Source organism: Geotrypetes seraphini, chromosome 4, assembly GCF_902459505.1.
Source record: "Geotrypetes seraphini chromosome 4, aGeoSer1.1, whole genome shotgun sequence".
In the NCBI taxonomy this organism is placed as follows: domain Eukaryota; kingdom Metazoa; phylum Chordata; class Amphibia; order Gymnophiona; family Dermophiidae; genus Geotrypetes; species Geotrypetes seraphini.
The window spans coordinates 6,226,665-6,243,713 of NC_047087.1; the positions used below are offsets into that span (position 1 = coordinate 6,226,665).

Genomic DNA, 17,049 nt, shown 5'->3' on the forward strand with positions numbered 1-17,049 from the left:
CGCAAGCACAGCAATACAGAAGCATTATAATATTATTTGCCTTATTTTTTTCTATCCCTTTTCTACTAATTCCTAATATTCAGGTGGTGGAAGATTTCAGGATATTGCCCACAGTGAAACATAGATCTTTTCTCGGGGGTGACTCTAATGTGGAACCTAGCATCAAGTAACTGTGATTTGGATCATTTATCGCTGCATTTATCCACATTCAATTTCATCTACCTTTTGGATGCCCAGTCTTCCAATTTCCTAAAATCTTCCTGCAATTTCTCACAGTCCACTTGTGAGTTAAAACCTTTTAATAGTTTTGCATTATTACCATTTCCAGATCTTTTTTTTTTCTGTTTATATAATATTTATTTGAATTTTTCAGAAAAATACAAAGCATCAGAGGTACATCAAACATAAAGCCAAAAATTACACACAAAACAACCCCTCTCTCCCCCCAAGAAGCTAAAAAATGTAAACTATTGTACTGTAACTCTTCAGTACAATGCCTCAGAACACAACCAAAAGAACCAAACCTCCCTCTCCCCCCCCCACCCCAGGGTCAATTATACAAAGAAAAAACACTAGAAGATGGTTGCAACTAACAAAAAGAAAACTAAGCAAGGGTCATGTTATACATTCACACCATCGAACATAAGGATCCCTTTATAAAGGGAGTAAGTCGATTATGCAGCAAAGCAGTCAGTTTAGACATACAATAAATAAAATCCACTTTACGCAATAGAGACATTCGACCTGGGGGATAGGCCTGTTTCCAATGGGCAGCCAATAAAAGTCGAGCAGCAGTAAAAATAAAACATGCAAGTTTATGTGCTTTAACAGGTAACATAGCTAACGGAAGATATAAAAGAGCACTACCCATGTTTCGATGAGAGTGGTATTGAAAATATCAGACAATAATTCAAAAACCATATCCCAATAGGGAACAACCTGTGGACAGTCCCACCAGATATGGAGAAAGGTGCCCGGCTGACCACAATTTCTCCAGCAAAGATTGGATACCTGGGGGGTATATTCTATGAAGTCACTTGGGTGTAAGATTCCATTGGTACAGTATCTTGTATCCATTTTCCACCAAAGAGCTAGCTATAGAGACAATAAGCAATCGAATAAACACTGGCTCCCAATTTATAGTTGGCCCAATCGGTCGCAAGAGCCCCTCCCAAATACCAATAAACTTAATTCTCGGAGGGCTGGTGTTGTATGAGAGCCTTGTAAAACCTAGAAATGCACCCCTGACCACTATTCCCGATAAGGGTCTCCTCCAAGCGAAGGTCACTAATAGCCTTGCGACTAAAGGTCCGCCACCCGACGATACCGAAAATGATCCACCTCCTCCAAATCATAAGCTTCCATCAAATCTGTAAACGATATCAACATGCCATCTTCCACAAAATCCCCCAAGTCTATAAGACCCTGTGAGCCCAAACCCGAAAGCGAGTATCCATCCTTCCTGGTGCAAAACCCGCTGCCACCCACAATGGAGTACTACGAAAATATAGCCTAGATCGAAAAAGGCGGGTCCGAACCCTAGTCTATACCACAAACGTGTGATGCAAAAACGGATTAGCCCTTTTAAGTAGTTGTCGAGCCTCCCCAACTGGCAACCAAGGCATCACTCGACACAACTCCTCAAAATCCAAAATGGTTTCCGATCGAACCCAACTCTTTGATCTATCTTTACACCAAGCTAAAAACGACTTTAATTGAACTGCCACATAATAGCGCCGCAAACAAGGTATAGCCATACCCCCCTGGGACCAAAATTGATGTAACATGCTCCTCGGAACCCGTGGTGGATGACTCTTCAAAATATATTGAAAAACTTTTCTAGCCACCCCATGAAAAAAAAATCGCCGATTATGGAATAGGCAAAGCTTGAAAAAGATAGAGCAATTTTGGCAACACCATCAATTTTATACTCTGAATACGTCCATACCACGATAATGGAGTATTTTCCCATTTATCTAAATCAGCCCACAATTCAAGATCATTTTTAAATATGTTAAATAGCATTGGTCCCAGTACAGATCCCTGGGGCATTCCACAATTCACCTTATCTTCTGTTTTCTATCTTTTAATGAGAACAAACATTACCTCCTATCCCATGACTTAATGTTCTCAGGAGTCTCTCAAGAGGGATCTTGTCAAAAGCTTTTTGAACATCTAGGGCTCCTCTTATTAAGGTGCGCTAGCGTTTTTAGCACACGCAGGAAATTACTGCACGCTAAGCTTCTAGAACTAACGCCAGCTCAATGCTGGCGTTAAGGTCTAGCGCACGCGGCAACGTAGCGCACCTTCGTAAAAGGAATCCCTAGTAACACTGCATCAACTGGGTCATCTTTATCCATGTTTTATTCCTCGCTATTGAATGAAATGACAATGTTTTAAATAAGCTAATTACCTTTGAACTTGAGACTGGATGGAGAAACCAACACCTTCCTTCAGAGTCCAATTGCCTGTGGCCAGAGTTGAACTTACCCTACACCGTTGAGCTATGTTTTTTGACACCTGGCTCTATTTTTCTGTCCTTACTGCGTTATGTAAATGAGGTCCCACATCTCCCGCAGTCCACCCCTGCACTGGCAGGTGGTTAACTCTTGGCCAGAAATGCACAGAGCAGAGGTGACCCTAACGCTGTTGGAGACCAGCCCCACAATACTGCCTTTAATGGCACCAGGAGCCAGGAACATATTATAGGGTAAGGTGAAGGACAAAAAGTGCACATCAGAAACAGACAAGGCGACCCTTGTTAAACAAATTTCTTTAATAAAATTTATAAAATTCCATCTTTAAAAATGACTCACTGGCCACACTTTTCAATGTCAAAGATACAAATTTCATACAAACTTGAAAATATACACCATATGTTTATTACAGAGAGAAAGGTTTTGTTTTCTTTTAGGGCATTTGTAAGGTCAGACTATCTTTCACTTTAAAGAGCTGCCCAGTAGTAAGTGATCTCAACTCCTTCAGTTTAAGCTTGGCATATCTGAGCGGTATCTATTTCCGGTTAAACTAATGATCCTAAGTGCATTTTTTTCAAAACTAAGTTCATATTAGAAAGATGCTGCCTTAATAGAAAGCTACAGAATGTGTGAAATTTGCCCTAAACACCATTCATTGGTATACTTTATGTTGGCTATGATCCTTGAAAATAAAAATTTTAAAATGTATCTAGAAGACAGCTGTTTGTATTTAACAGTTTTGAACCCACCTGTTCAATTTTTAAAATAGCAAAAGTGAAAAATAGCAATAGGCACTTTAGTTGAAACTTTCCCTACAATACAAATGTTTGGTTCTGTTCTTTGCATACGTATTTTCTTGTGGCTTTCAACAGAAAGTCCCACTCTTTGGTACTATGAACTACTCCCAACAGACACCACCATTCACCCATCCAGTAACCAATCTGTGCATTTCATGGAATCCCTGGGAATTGGAGTCTGACTGCTTCACTCGCTGTACTTGGTTGGTCCATATCATTTATTAAACCATTAATCTTTAAGCCCATTACATTAATGGGTGCTAGAATAGATCTGTGTGCCTGTATGTCTTTCTCTCTCTCTCTCCTTGGCCGCTTTCTGTCTGTCTGTCTGTCTCTCTCTCCTTGGCCACTGTCTGTCTCTCCTCGGCTGTCCCTCCACCACCCCTTGCCTGCTCCTCCTGTCCAGCAGTAGCCCTTCTCCCTTCCTTTTACCTCCCCCCTGTCCAGCAGCACCACTTCCCTGCTCCCCCTGTCCAGCAGCAGCCCTTCTCCTTTCCTTTTACCTCCCCCTGTCTAGCAGCAACCTTCCTGCTCCCCCTGTGCAGCAGTAACTTTGAAGTAATTTTTTTTCCTTACCTGCTCCCCCTGTTCAGCATCTGGTAGGCCGTGCAGCCTCAGGCCTTTTGCTAGGCCGGTCCGACTCACAATATCGAAGTGGACCGGCCTAGTAAATGTTCCGCGGCTGCTTGAGGAGATCATGGCTGCTGCATCTGCTGGTCCAGGAGTGAGAAGAGGCGTCCGGGGAGCCTGGAGGAAGATGAGGATAGCGCCACACACGCTGTAAACTGCCACAGGCCGCACGCACTGCACTCTGTAGTACCGTACCCTGTCACTGCCACAGAGCTACTAATCACGGAGGCAGGGATCATGGCATGTCAACTGCTCATGTGCGGTAAGGGTTTTATTATTAGTAATGGCACAGATCACACAAGCTAACTGGTGACTAGTTCCCTGAGGCTTAAGGATCAAAAAAGGATTGAACAGGAAGAATTCATTCCTGCAGAGGGAACAGGCCATGGACGTCACTCACCGTCATAAGTAGGTTTTCAGTACTGGCACAGAAAAAAGTCTGGCCAGCTGGACACTGGGTCACAGGGAAGTTATCGCCTCTGCTTCCTGCATTATTAAGTACATGGCTAGAGTATTTTATGCACAAACATAAATACTACATTTGAGTGTATACAAAATACTTCTCCACAGATAAATACTCATCAAATATTCTCTTTGGTAAAGCTCCTCCACGTGAATAACCACCCCAGTCTAATGGCAAATCCTGCTTGCAAGCAGCACCCACCGCCATCTGCAAAACATCCCCAGTAATGGAAGGCAGACAAAGTTCCAGAGGAACTTGGGCAAATACTGAACTGTAAACCGTGTAGCTATCTGAAAGCCACATGGAGTGGTTTGTGGTACTAGACTATATCTCTGAATTTGTAAAGGAGATAACCTTGAAATTTTACTCAAATTGGTCATCGGAACATTTGGGAGAACCAGTGATAAAACACCGTTGCCTTAAGTCTTACATTTGTGGCTTATAAGGTGTTTTTTGCACAGTGCAAATATCAAAATGCTATAGGCAGACAAAACAAAAGGCTGTGACTTAGGTCTAGAGAATGACACAGGGACAAATTTTTCCCCATCCTTGCCCCATTCCTGTAATTTCTGACTTAACCGCACAAGCCTCGAACACGTGCTGAAGACAGAGTTTGCAGGAATGGGGCAGGGACAGGAAAAGAACTCGCCAGGATGAGAAAACGAGTTCCCGCAAGGACGGGGAAAAATTTGTCCCTGTGTCATTCTCTACTTAGATCTGCCCCGGGGTTCCTCCCCCACCTCTTTATTACTACCCAGTAGTTCATGGTTGTAGCTCACAAAATCTGTTTTCACTGAGCAGTGTCAATAACAAAGTCAATCTAGAAGTCAGCTAGTAAAGTTGTTGCTGGAATTCAGGCTAGTTAGGTTCACGGTGAAATTAAGAAAAATACCCAGAAGAAAATGTTACACATTCAACTACTACAGCAAAGGAAGAGCCAGGACTGAAGAACATTCCAGCAGCTTCCCAAACCAATAAGGAGATTATTTTTAGAGTGGTGGCGACAGTGCTTTAATCCTCCTCCCCTCCGTACATGTCTGCCAGTTTCTTGAAGCGGGGGCCCCAGGCATTCAGACGGTCATAGTCCTGGTCTCCATCTGAGCTGGAAGAATTCAGAGAGCTAAGAGATGCGGCCTCAGAGCCACTCCCTTCATAGTCAAATACCAGCAGAGAGTCATACGGTGGAGCTGTGGGGTCATTGTCTGCTGCCTTGAGGTTCTAGAGGGGAAGAAGAGGAATTGGATCAGGCCTATTAAAACAAACCTCTGAACCTAAGACATGCTGGGCTGAATAAGTGAATTATCCTGAAGCAGTCTTCTACTAATATGTGATAGAGCAAAGACTGGCCGAGTGAAAGCAAGCTCAACTAAGGGAGCAACCCTCAGAGATTTTGATACTGCTTTAACTTAATCAATTGAACAAATTCAGTACCAAGTGGACTCAGAACAAAGAGGCCCATCTTCAGGGCCTCCTACATCTCAGATGACCTATGTATAATACTCTGGAGGCCATAATTTGAACTTTTGCACAGAATCATGGTTTGGGCTGGAGTGAGCATGTCGCATGTCCTTGAAGTGGAAAGGGCAGGCAGTAGAAGTCATTCTCTCTCAGAAAAATATGATTGAAGGAAACTCCATGCTTGTAATGCAGATTCTGATAAGGGTTCCTTGAGGGCTATGTTAGGCTGTGGGTGGGGTAGACTGGAGGACATTCAATGAAGTTACAGGGAAATACTTTTAAAACCAAGAGGAGGAAATAGTTAAGCTCTGGACCACGTTGCCAGAGGTTGTGGTAAGAGCGGATAGCGTAGCTGGATTTAAGAAAGGTTTGGACAAGTTCCTGGAGAAAAAGTCCATAGTCTGTTATTGAGAAAGACATGGGAGGAGCCACTGCTTGCCCTAGATCAGTAGCATGGATTATTGCTAGTCCTTGGGTTTGGGCCAGGTACTAGGGACCTGGATTGGCCACCGTGAGAACGGGCTACTGGGCTTGATGGACTATTGGTCTGACTTATGACTTTTTCCTGTAACAGAGTTCTGCTTTTAATTTCCTTTTTATGTTTTTATTGTAAACCACTCTGACTTGAATGTCCAAAATGGCCACATCTCTTCCTACCTCATCAATGAAGTTGCCAATCTCATCAGGATTGGCTGGGCGAGGACGATACTGCGGAGCAGGCATGAGGGTAGGTATAACATCATTCCGGGTAACTTCAGGCCGCGCATCCAGGCCTCTGTGCAGCTGACTCAGGTCATAATCCTGAAAGGCGGAAGTGAAACAATTTTACCATAACATTTGAAAAAGCTTCCAAAACTGGATTTTCTGACACAAGCCCCCCATTTATCTCAGTCAGTTCCTTTATTAGTCAAAGTCCGAAGTGAGAGTTCAGGTTATCCTTTTCAGCCAGTCTTAGACACTCATCTAATCAGTATGCTGAGCTCCTGCAGGTGAACGGCGGCAGCAGTGGAAAGTTTCCCTGTAACTTCTCAATTTTCCCATTTGTTTGGAAACCCTCATTCTTATACTAATCATGGAAACTGTTGTACAACATTAACTTATCAACACTGATATGATAAAAGTAGAACAACAAATGTTAGCAGTAAATCTGAGATTGAGATCAATCAATCAATTGTACTCAGATACTCATGGTAAGTGCAAAGCTAATCCATTTAGAGACACTGTTCTTGAGAGAGAACATAGCAGATGATGGTAGAAAAAGATCAGTTGCTCCTCCCAGCTGCCAATGCTTCATTGCTTATAGATTTGGGTGAAGGCTGGAAGGAGTGTGTGGGGATGAGGACAATATCCCCTCAAAGAGTACCTAGACCAGGGGAGCTGGAAGAGAGTACCTACACTACTGGGGTCGGTAGCATGGAACGTTGCTACCTTGGGGGGTTTTGTCAGGTACTAGAGACCTGATTGGCCACCGTGAGGATGGGCTACTGGGCTAGATAGTCTGACCCAGTAAGGCTATTCTTAGGTTAGCATCATGTTCTCCAGTGGCAGCAGCAAAAAATTCAGTTCCACTCTCTCAATTTTTTTCTAGGCAAAAGAGGGGATGTGGACGATATTCATGTAGCTTGAAGACCCCCTACTGAATTTCAGGTTGTTGCAGATGTACTTTGAATTCAAGATTGAGATGTTGGGATTAGCCAAGTGAGAGGAGAGGGGGGTGGCAGGACTCTGGAAGAGGAGGAATATGATGAAGGAAAACGGGACAGCGGTGAAAAGGAGGAAAGGGAAAACTGCCAGTGGGAGTGGGGGAAATTTGGCACCATCTGCCTGCCTACCTCCTATTCACTCTCCCTCCCAAATTAAACAAACTAGTCCTACATTGTAGGATCACATTTAATCCAAATCAGGTGGGGGTTGTGTTTTTTGTTCCTTTCTAGGTAGATGCTCTTATATGCTTCACAGAGAGCAGCCCCCCTCCCCCCTTTTTCCCTTGCCTAGTAATCCATTTAACCAGCAATGTTAACTATGGCTGTTGATTGCAAATTCAACCTTCTAGATCTCAGTGACCTTTGTGGATTATACCCTGCTACAACTAAACGGACCATTTTCTGGAAGTATCTGAATTCAAGATGGCTTGGACATATACATTCGAACTGAAGGGAGAGGAGGGATAGTGGAGGGTATGGTTTGGCAGACTATAGGCCATATGGTCTTCATCTGCCTTCATTTTTCTCTATCCTTTTACTCACCTGGTCTTCTTCTCCTCCTCCTTCCTCATCATAATAATACACATTGTCTCGCATCTCATCCTCAGGGGGCAGCAAAGGCTCCTTCACCACCTTTCTTCGCCTGACAAGTAACAGGAGCAGCAGGAGGAGAACTACGAGAAGAAATCCCCGTTAGTCAGGCGATACTGCCCTGCTCAGCTACACAGTCCTCCATCTTGCAAGGTGGGGTGTATTATACAGTTCAAGTTTCAGAACAACTTCATTTTCTCCCACAGAGACCAGACTCCTGCCTGGTTGGGGGGAGGGGAGGGATTTTATATCCATTCTGACATAGTAAAAACCCTTTATAAGCATTCATTCAGACTGTACATGTCAAGTTCATTTCTGTCATGGAATGTAAAATATGAACCCACAAAAGCAGGCTCTAGTTCTGATCACAGTTAGGCCCTACTTGAATTCCCCTAGTCACAAAATATGTATTCCATTCAGTCCTAGCTTATCTTTCACCATTTAAATTTAAGATTAATCTCCCGTTTTCTCATTTAAAAAAAACGACAATGTAACAATCAAAAACAGTATTTTTTTTTTTTTTTTTTAAATCTAACACTAAACACGATTTAAAGCATTTTCTATTTACGAGCAAATCTAAAAATGTAGATGCCACCCTTCTCTAGCACTGGAACTGCTCTCTTGAATTCCTTCCTCAAATCTCAGCCAATTGGTAGTGTGTTCTTTGTTGTAATATACAGGAAGGAGATACTATTTACTGGAGCTGTCTCATGGATAAAAACCACATCATCTCTGAATTTCTAACAAAATACTCCGTATGTTCTCAGTCTAGAGCACAAGGCTCATGAAATGCTTTGTAACATGAAGTTATCGTATATACTGAAATTTAAGCCGAGATTTTTGGGCCAAAAAAAAAAACCAGACCAAAAATAGTGGTCTCGGCTTATATTCAGGCCATTACCTACCTGCCCCCCCCCCCCCCCCCCGACCTACTGCAGGCCTTCACAGGGCCCGCTGCAAGATCCGGTGGTCTAGCAGTGGGCTGGGACATGAGAGATTCCCTCATCTCCCGGCCGAATCCAAAAAACCCCGCCTCCCCGGCAGCCTCACAGTGGATAGGAGGAATCCCTTTTGCCTCCTGTGCCTGCCAAAATTGCCCACCACACATCTTCCCCCACGTACCTTTCGGGTCCCTGGTAGCCAGTTGGTACATAGAGCACTGCAGCTAATGAGTCAGTGGCCTCAAACTGTGCAAGAGGGCAGGAAGATTGCTCCTGCTCCGTGCACCAGCTGGCTACCAGGGATCCAAAAGGTATGTGAAGGAGGTGGGAGGGAGGTATGGTAATCAATTTCGGCAGGCACAGGAGGGATTCCTCCTGTCCCACCCACTGCGAGGCCACTGAGGAGTCAGGGGGGTGGGCGGGTAGGGGGGGTTGGATTTGGCTAGGACAGGAGACAGGGGATGCCATGGCAGGCCTGCAAGGCATCGGGAGAGAAGGAGATGGTACAGGGCAATGAGGGGTGCTGGGTGCAGAGCCTGGGAGGGAAGGGGGCTGGGGGCAGAGCCTAGCAGGGAAGGGCACTTGAATATTAAGCCACCCTCTTATATTCAAGTCAACCATTTTTCCTCCTTTTTGGAGGGAGGGGGGAATAGGGGCTTCGACTTATATTCGGATTGACTTATATTCGAGTATATACTGTATGATATTTTTAAAATAGAGGCTGCCATGGTCTCTAGTGGCAATCTTGCAAGACTGCCTAAGTAAACAATAGCAATTTGAATTCTTAATTTTATTCATTAAAGGAGGAAAAGACCTCAGCTGTTAATTGCACACCTTATATAGTCACTTATTTTCCTGGTGACTTTCTCTGGTGGTTTTTATTGACTATTTGTCATTCACTGGTCTATAAAGTCTATAAGTCTAAAAATCTGGCATGATAAGCTCCTTAGGAATGAACCTATTTGGAGATATAACAGCTGTTACTCCAAATGTGCCACAAATTCACCCACTGTAGAAAGCACAGTGGCTTGTTAGTTTCAGGTTTCATTAGCTGAAGTCCAGATCTGTGGAGGTCAAATATAGTCTTTCATTATTTAAATAATTATAGATATTCTATCTTGGATACTATTTGGGTGATTCTAAATAAGTTTCCAGGATCTGTTAGAGCTAGATTCTATGAAAAAGGAACTTGCAGTGATTGTTTTCAAGCACAAGTACTGGTCAGCTTATAGTGTTAGTAGGGATGTGATAATACAATGAAATGATGTTTATAAATTTGAGAAATGTATTGCTCTTGACTAATTTTTCAGCACATGTAGTCCCACATTCAGCGACACGAATGTGCTTATTTATTCTAGATTGTGTGTCGGGCTGATGTCATGCCCACAGTGTAGGTCTTTACCCTATTATTATAGTAGGATTATACAAATACAGCACTTGCCCTTTAACTAAATACAAACTAGGAAACATCTCAATGCTGCTTTCTCTTGTTACTTGGGCAAGCATAAAAAGCAGGTCATAATCTGGCCGATATTCAGCAGGCTGCAGTAAGTGTCTACCACCAGCTGAATTTCCGGATACTCAATGCCAGGCCATGACACTGGGCCAGGGCACTGGCATGAATATCTGGTTTTAGAATGGCTGCTAAAGCCTTTGTGGTTAAATGCAATATTCACCTCTTGACCGCATAAGCGACCCCCCCCCCAAAAAAAAACCAACAACAACAACAAAACACAGGACTGTTATTTATGTGGCCCAGTCACATCTTATGCAGTAAAAGGCTGAAATTCAGCACTTAACCACATAAGTGCCAACTCTGCCCCTGGAATACCCACAAGTCAACACAATGATGAGCAATTTAATTAAGTCATTTAATTGTTTTGAATATCGCCTGGCCGTCTCCTCTGCATCGACCTGGGAACCTAAACGTGCCAGACTTCATGAGAAGCGTTGTTAAAATGGATCTCCCGCCTGTGACTGGAGGGTTTAGCAGAGAGCTGTTGACTGCAAGCTCTGACAGTCTCCAGTGGGCCTCTTTGGTTCACATTCACACAACCACATTTTAGTTTTCAGTTTTGCCCTTAGTCAAAACCAGCTACAATTTCAATTTTGGCCAATTCTGAAAAAAGCAGTTTCAGGTCAGCCTCTATTTTATAGTAGCACTTTAGAGCGAATTCTTTACTACCAGCTTTAGGTAACTCTTCATAGCAAATTTTTCATAAGACAGAATTACAACCAGAGCTAAGTTCTCAGGACCTTCCCACATGTTTACTGGGAATAGAAGGGGTACTCACTCAGCAGTGCTAGGATGCCGCCCAGAATTCCCAGAATAGCTGGGATTCCCAAGCCCCCAGCAACGAAAGCCTTCTCCTCACAGCTTACATCATTTCCAGTACAGTCACACACACGGGCTTGGAGAGTGGTCATCTGGGTTTTCTCCTGGTTGTCTGTCAACGCGATGAACACCTGGTGGCTCCCTGATCTGAGTTCTTTTATGGGCCTCAACTCTAATGCTACAGAAGAATGAAACATCGATGTTAAAGCACAGAAAGTAAATCTATAGCATTGGCTAATTGTGTGGTGGTCATTGTTACTCGTACACATGCTTAAAAAAAGCAAATAGGCATTGATATTTTCCCTAGTTTCCCATCAAAAATTGCATTTGAGAACCTTAAGGGATCAGAAAATACAATCAAAATGATTCACTCATGGAGGATGAAGAACTGCAGTTTTCCATATGTTTCAGGCAATTAAAACAAGAGAATGACACGGGGACAAAATTTGTCCCCATCCTCACAAGAACTCAATTTCCCTGTCCTGTCTCCACAAGTTTTCTTGCTGTCCCTGTCCCATTTCTGTAAGCTCTATCTTAACTGCACAAGCCTCGAACACTTATGATTTTAAAGTGTTTGAGGCGTGTGCAGATGAGGACGGAGCTTGCAGGAATGGGGCAGGGGCAGGAAAAGAACTCGCAGGAACTGGAAAATAGTCATTCTCTAATTAAAACCAGTCTTCTGAAGATTAAGCAGCTTTAGTAGGTGTAAATATATGCATCCTCCAACCATACATGTGCTTTTACTTTTGGAAGATACACGTGAGTTACCTCACACGCACGCTTATCTGCCCTGCATAACAGTTGAGAGAGGTCCGGTGCAAGTGTTCTTCTATCATTTGTGATGGGCTACTATAATTAAACATATCGATACATCCAGGATGAATACCACTTTTATAGAATTTAACAATGTACTTTGAATGTGCTAAATCAAGCCTTTAAAAGCTCCTGCCTCCAATCTGAATGGCAGCATGCTGGTCTCTATTGTGCTCTGTATAGCTCTTGAAGACCCCAAAGGTGGATCACACTGGCATAGGAAGAAATGGCTAGACACAATCTGGTAATGTGCCTATCATGAAATGCTCTTAAACGTGTAAAAAGTTAGCACATTTAGGTAAATAAAATGGACTGCAAATTGTGTACAAGGGACCAACATGGAAGCACAGGACATGACAAAGTTGCTCCTTCTGGCAATGAGCAAACGAAGGAACCTTCACATATCTCAGAGTGGGGTTTCTGACTGCAAGAGCATTCCAAGAGGCCAAGCTTATGATGCAAGAGAAGAGCCAGGTCAAAGTTTACTGAATGCTGCCTCCCTCCTCCCATTCAGTTACTTACATGTCCCATACATCTCCGCTGTCCAGTTAGCTTCGGATCCATACTTGAGCTGTACCTTAAATGGTGAAGTGTTTGGTGGTAGATCTTTGTCTACAATGTCTAATATTTGAGGTATCGGATCCTGGCTACAGATCTCAAAGCTCCGAGGCTCTGGCTCTGGCCCATTGTCATTCACATCAAGAAGTTGCAGCTCAAGTGTCCCTGTTCCAGTGGCAGGTGGTGAACCTTTCATGCAGATAAACACAACTTTAACGACTGAAAGGAAGCTTTCTTATTCCATCAAATACAGCAGAACCTGGTAGGCCAAGAGCAGCTAGAAAGAACATTCACCATTTTATGATATAGAACATTACTACCATCTTGGTAGGCCTTGAAGGAAGGCATTGCTACATATTCAAAATGAAGGAGTCCATGTTCAGTGTGATTTAAGCAAGCAGGAAAGGCTTCTCCCCACTTAAGGAAGGGAAGGGATTGGGACTTGTATACCACCTTTTTGTACTTACACAACCACACTCAAAGCGGTTTACATATAGGAGTATTGGCGGATAAAGACCTGAATGGTCCATCCAGTCTGCCCAACCATACATGCTCCATAAATTAATCATTTAATTTAAATAGTCCTTTTTCTTCGATATTTCTGGGCCAGAAACCCAGAGCCCTGCCCGATAGTGTGGTTAAGTTCTATCTGCTGGAATCTACGTCAAAGCTCATTCTAACCCATCTTAACCATCCCAGCCCATCCTCAACTGAATGTCCATATATGGGACAGAGACCATGCAAAATACTTATTTTATAACTGGGGCAATGGAAGGTGAAGCGACTTGCCTAGGGTCACAAGGAGCAGCGTTGGGATTTGATCCCACAACCTCTGGGTGCTGAAGCAGCAGCTCTACCACTAGGTCACTCCTCATCTCACAACTGAAAAAAGGCTCTGCGTTTATGCATTTGTGCCATAGGTATTTACTGTATTTTTCGCTCTATAAGATGTACCTGACCATAAGACGCACCCACCTGTAGAGGAGGAAAAATTTCCACACCCTGCCCTGTACCCCTTCTGGTGGTCTATTGGTAGGCTGGGACAGGGTCTTATAAAGCGAAAAACCTGTAGGCAACGTAGGCACCCCCCCTCCCATAGGCAGCACAGGCAGACAGCCCCCCATCCCCGGTACCTTTTTTGAAGTCCTTTGGAGCTTTCTCTGCTCCTGCTTGTCTCCCTCACTGGATGGCTCTTCTTCTGTTCAGGTAGAGCGGCGCAGAAGGCAGGCGCGTGCTGTTCGTGTTCCTGCCTAGTCTGGCACCACTCCCCGATAGGCTGTAGTCAGTTCTCACAAGTCGCAAGAACTGACTGCAGCCAATTGGGGAGCAGCACTGGACCAGGCAGGAACACGAAAAGCATGCACCTGCCTTCTGCGCTGCTCTGCCCAAACTGATGAAGAGCCATCCGGCGAGGGAGACAGGAAGGAGCAGGGAAAGCTCCAGTGGACTTCAAAAGAAAAGGTACTGGGGGGAGCTGCCTATGGGGGGGTATTCGCTCCATAGATGCACCCTTATTTCCACCCCCTTTTTGGGGGTGGAAAAAGTGCTTCTTATAGAGTGAAAAATATGGTAAATGTTTCTAGCATGTCCCCCCTGTCTCACCTTTCTTCCAAAGTATGTGTGTATACAGATAGATAGATCTTTAGATCTGTTGCGATATGTTATATGACGAAGACCACGCACCACTTTAGTAGCCTTCCTCTGGACTGACTTCATCCTGTTTATATCTTTTTGAATGTGTTGTCTCTAGAATTTTATACAATATTTTAACTCAGGGGTGTCAAAGTCCCTCCTCGAGGGCCGCATCCAGTTGGGTTTTCAGGATTTCCCCAATGAATATGCATGAGATCTATTAGCATACAATGAAAGCAGTGCATGCAAATAGATCTCAGGCATATTCATTGGGGAAATCCTGAAAATCTGACTGGATTGCGGCCCTCGAGGAGGGACTTTGACACCCCTGTTCTAACTGAAGCATTATTTCTTCTCTTTCTCCTAAGGGCCCTCCCTCTCCCTAAGCACTCAAGCATCCTTGTAGCTTTCACCATTATATTTTCTACTTGTTTCATCATCTTAAGATCATCACAACTAGTCCTGCTCCTCTTTTGTGCACAAAATTTTTCCCTCCCTAACCTGTACCATTCCCTTGTGCTTTGCAGCCCAAATGCAAGACCCTGCATTTCTTAGCATTAAATCTTAGTTGCCAAATTCCATAAGAACATAAGAATTGCCATACTTGGTCAGACCAATGGCCCATTTAATCCAGCTTCCTGTTTCCAACAGTGGCCAATCCAGGTCACAAATATTTGGCAGAAACCCAAAGAGTAGCAACATTCTATGTTAACATAGTAGATGATGGCAGATAAAGACCCAAATGGTCCATCCAAGTCTGCTCAACCTGATTCAATTTTTTTTTCTTTTTAGCTATTTCTGGGCAAGAATCCAAGCTCTGCCCAGTACTGTGCTTAGGTTCCAACTACTGAAGTCTCCGTCAAAGCTCGCTCCAGCCATTGAAGCCCTCCCCAGCCCATCCTCAACCAAAAGGCCATATACAGATGCAGACCGTGCAAGTCTGCCCAGTACTGGCCTTAGTTCAATATTTACTATTATTTTTGGATTCTAGATCCTCTGTGTTCATTCCACGCTTCTTTGAACTCAGTCATCGTTTTCCTCTCCACCACCTCTCTCGGGAGTGCATTCCAGGCATCCACCACCCTCTCTGTAAAGAAGAATTTCCTTATATTGCTCTCAAGTCTACCACCCCTCAGCCTCAAATTATGTCCTCTGCTTTTACCATTTTCCTTTCTCTGGAAAAGATTTGGTTCTACGTTAATACCCTTCAAGTATTTGAACGTCTGAATCATATCTCCCCTGTCTCTCCTTTCCTCTAGGGTAAACATATTCAGGGCTTCCAGTCTCTCCTCATACGTTTTCTGGCGCAAGCCTCCTATCATTTTCGTCGCCCTCCTCTGGACCGCCTCAAGTCTTCTTACGTCCTTCGCCAGATACAGCCTCCAAAACTGAACACAATACTCCAAGTGGGGCCTTACCAATGACCTGTACAGGGGCATCAACACCTTCTTCCTTCTACTGACTACGCCTCTCTTTATACAGCCCAGCATCCTTCTGGCAGCAGCCACTGCCTTGTCACACTGTTTTTTCGCCTTTAGATCTTCGGACACTATCACCCCAAGGTCCCTCTCCCCGTCCGTGCATATCAGTTTCTCTCCTCCCAGCATATACGGTTCCTTCCGATTATTAATCCCCAAATGCATTTCTTTGCATTGAATTTTAGTTGCCAAGCATTAAACCATTCCTCTAACTTTTGCAGATCCTTTTTCATATTTTCCACTCCCTCTTCGGTGTCTACTCTGTTACAAATCTTGGTATCATCTTTAAAAAGGCAACCGTTCCTTCTATCCCTTTAGCAATGTCACTCACAAACATATTGAACAGGATCGACCCCAGCACCGAACCCTGAGGGACTCCACTACTCACCTTTCCTTCCTCCGAGCATCTTCCATTAACCCCCCACCTTCTAGCATCTTTCCAACAACCAGTTTCTAATCCAGTTCACCACTTTGGGTCCTAACTTTAGCCCTTCAAGTTTGTTCAAGAGCCTCCTATGAGGATCCGTGTCAAAGTCTTTGCTGAAATCTAAGTAAATGACCTCTAGCATATGTCTTTGATCCAGTTCTCTGGTCACCCAATAAAAAAAGTCAATCAGGTTCATCTGGCACGATTGACTTTTAGTAAAGCCATGTTGCCTTGGATCCTGTAACCCATTAGATTCTAGGAAGTTCACTATCCTTTCTTTCAGCAATACTTCCATTATTTTTCCAACAACCGAAGTGAGGCAATCCCAGGGCAAGCAGTGGCTTCTAAAAACAGACTATGGACTTTTTCTTCAAGAACTTGTCTAAACCTTATTTTAAACCCAACTACACTAACCGCTGTTACAACATCTCTGGCAATGAGTTCCATAGCTTAATTATTTGTTCAATGAAAAAAAGGTTCCTCCTATTTGTTTTAAGTGTATTTCCTTGTAACTTCATTGAGTGTCCCCTAGTCTTTGTAATTTTTAAAAAGGTGAAAACTCGATTTGTTCTACACCACTCAGGATTTTGTAGACCTTAATCATAAGTCCCCTCAGCTATCTCTTTTCCATGCTGAAGAGACCTAACTTCTTAACTTTTCCTCATTTAAGTAGACTTCCATCTCCTTTGACCATTTTGGTCGCTCTTCTTTTAACCTTTTTGAGATAAGACAACCAGAATTGAATG

General features: G+C 43.6%; 1 protein-coding gene across 2 annotated transcripts in view; it reads right to left on the reverse strand.

Annotated features, from left to right (window-relative positions):
- Positions 1-4,185: 4,185 nt before the first annotated feature.
- CDH1 (cadherin 1) overlaps positions 4,186-17,049 on the reverse strand; it is a 119,742-nt gene continuing 106,878 nt past the window's right edge. For both annotated transcript variants that reach the window (XM_033940147.1, XM_033940146.1), the window contains exons 12-16: positions 12,731-12,955; positions 11,355-11,573; positions 8,072-8,202; positions 6,483-6,626; positions 4,186-5,585 (exon numbers count right to left, since the gene is read on the reverse strand). In XM_033940147.1, the coding sequence (XP_033796038.1) occupies positions 5,379-5,585; positions 6,483-6,626; positions 8,072-8,202; positions 11,355-11,573; positions 12,731-12,955 (926 nt within the window). In that variant the 3' untranslated portion in view covers positions 4,186-5,378. The remainder of the gene's footprint in view (positions 5,586-6,482; positions 6,627-8,071; positions 8,203-11,354; positions 11,574-12,730; positions 12,956-17,049) is intronic.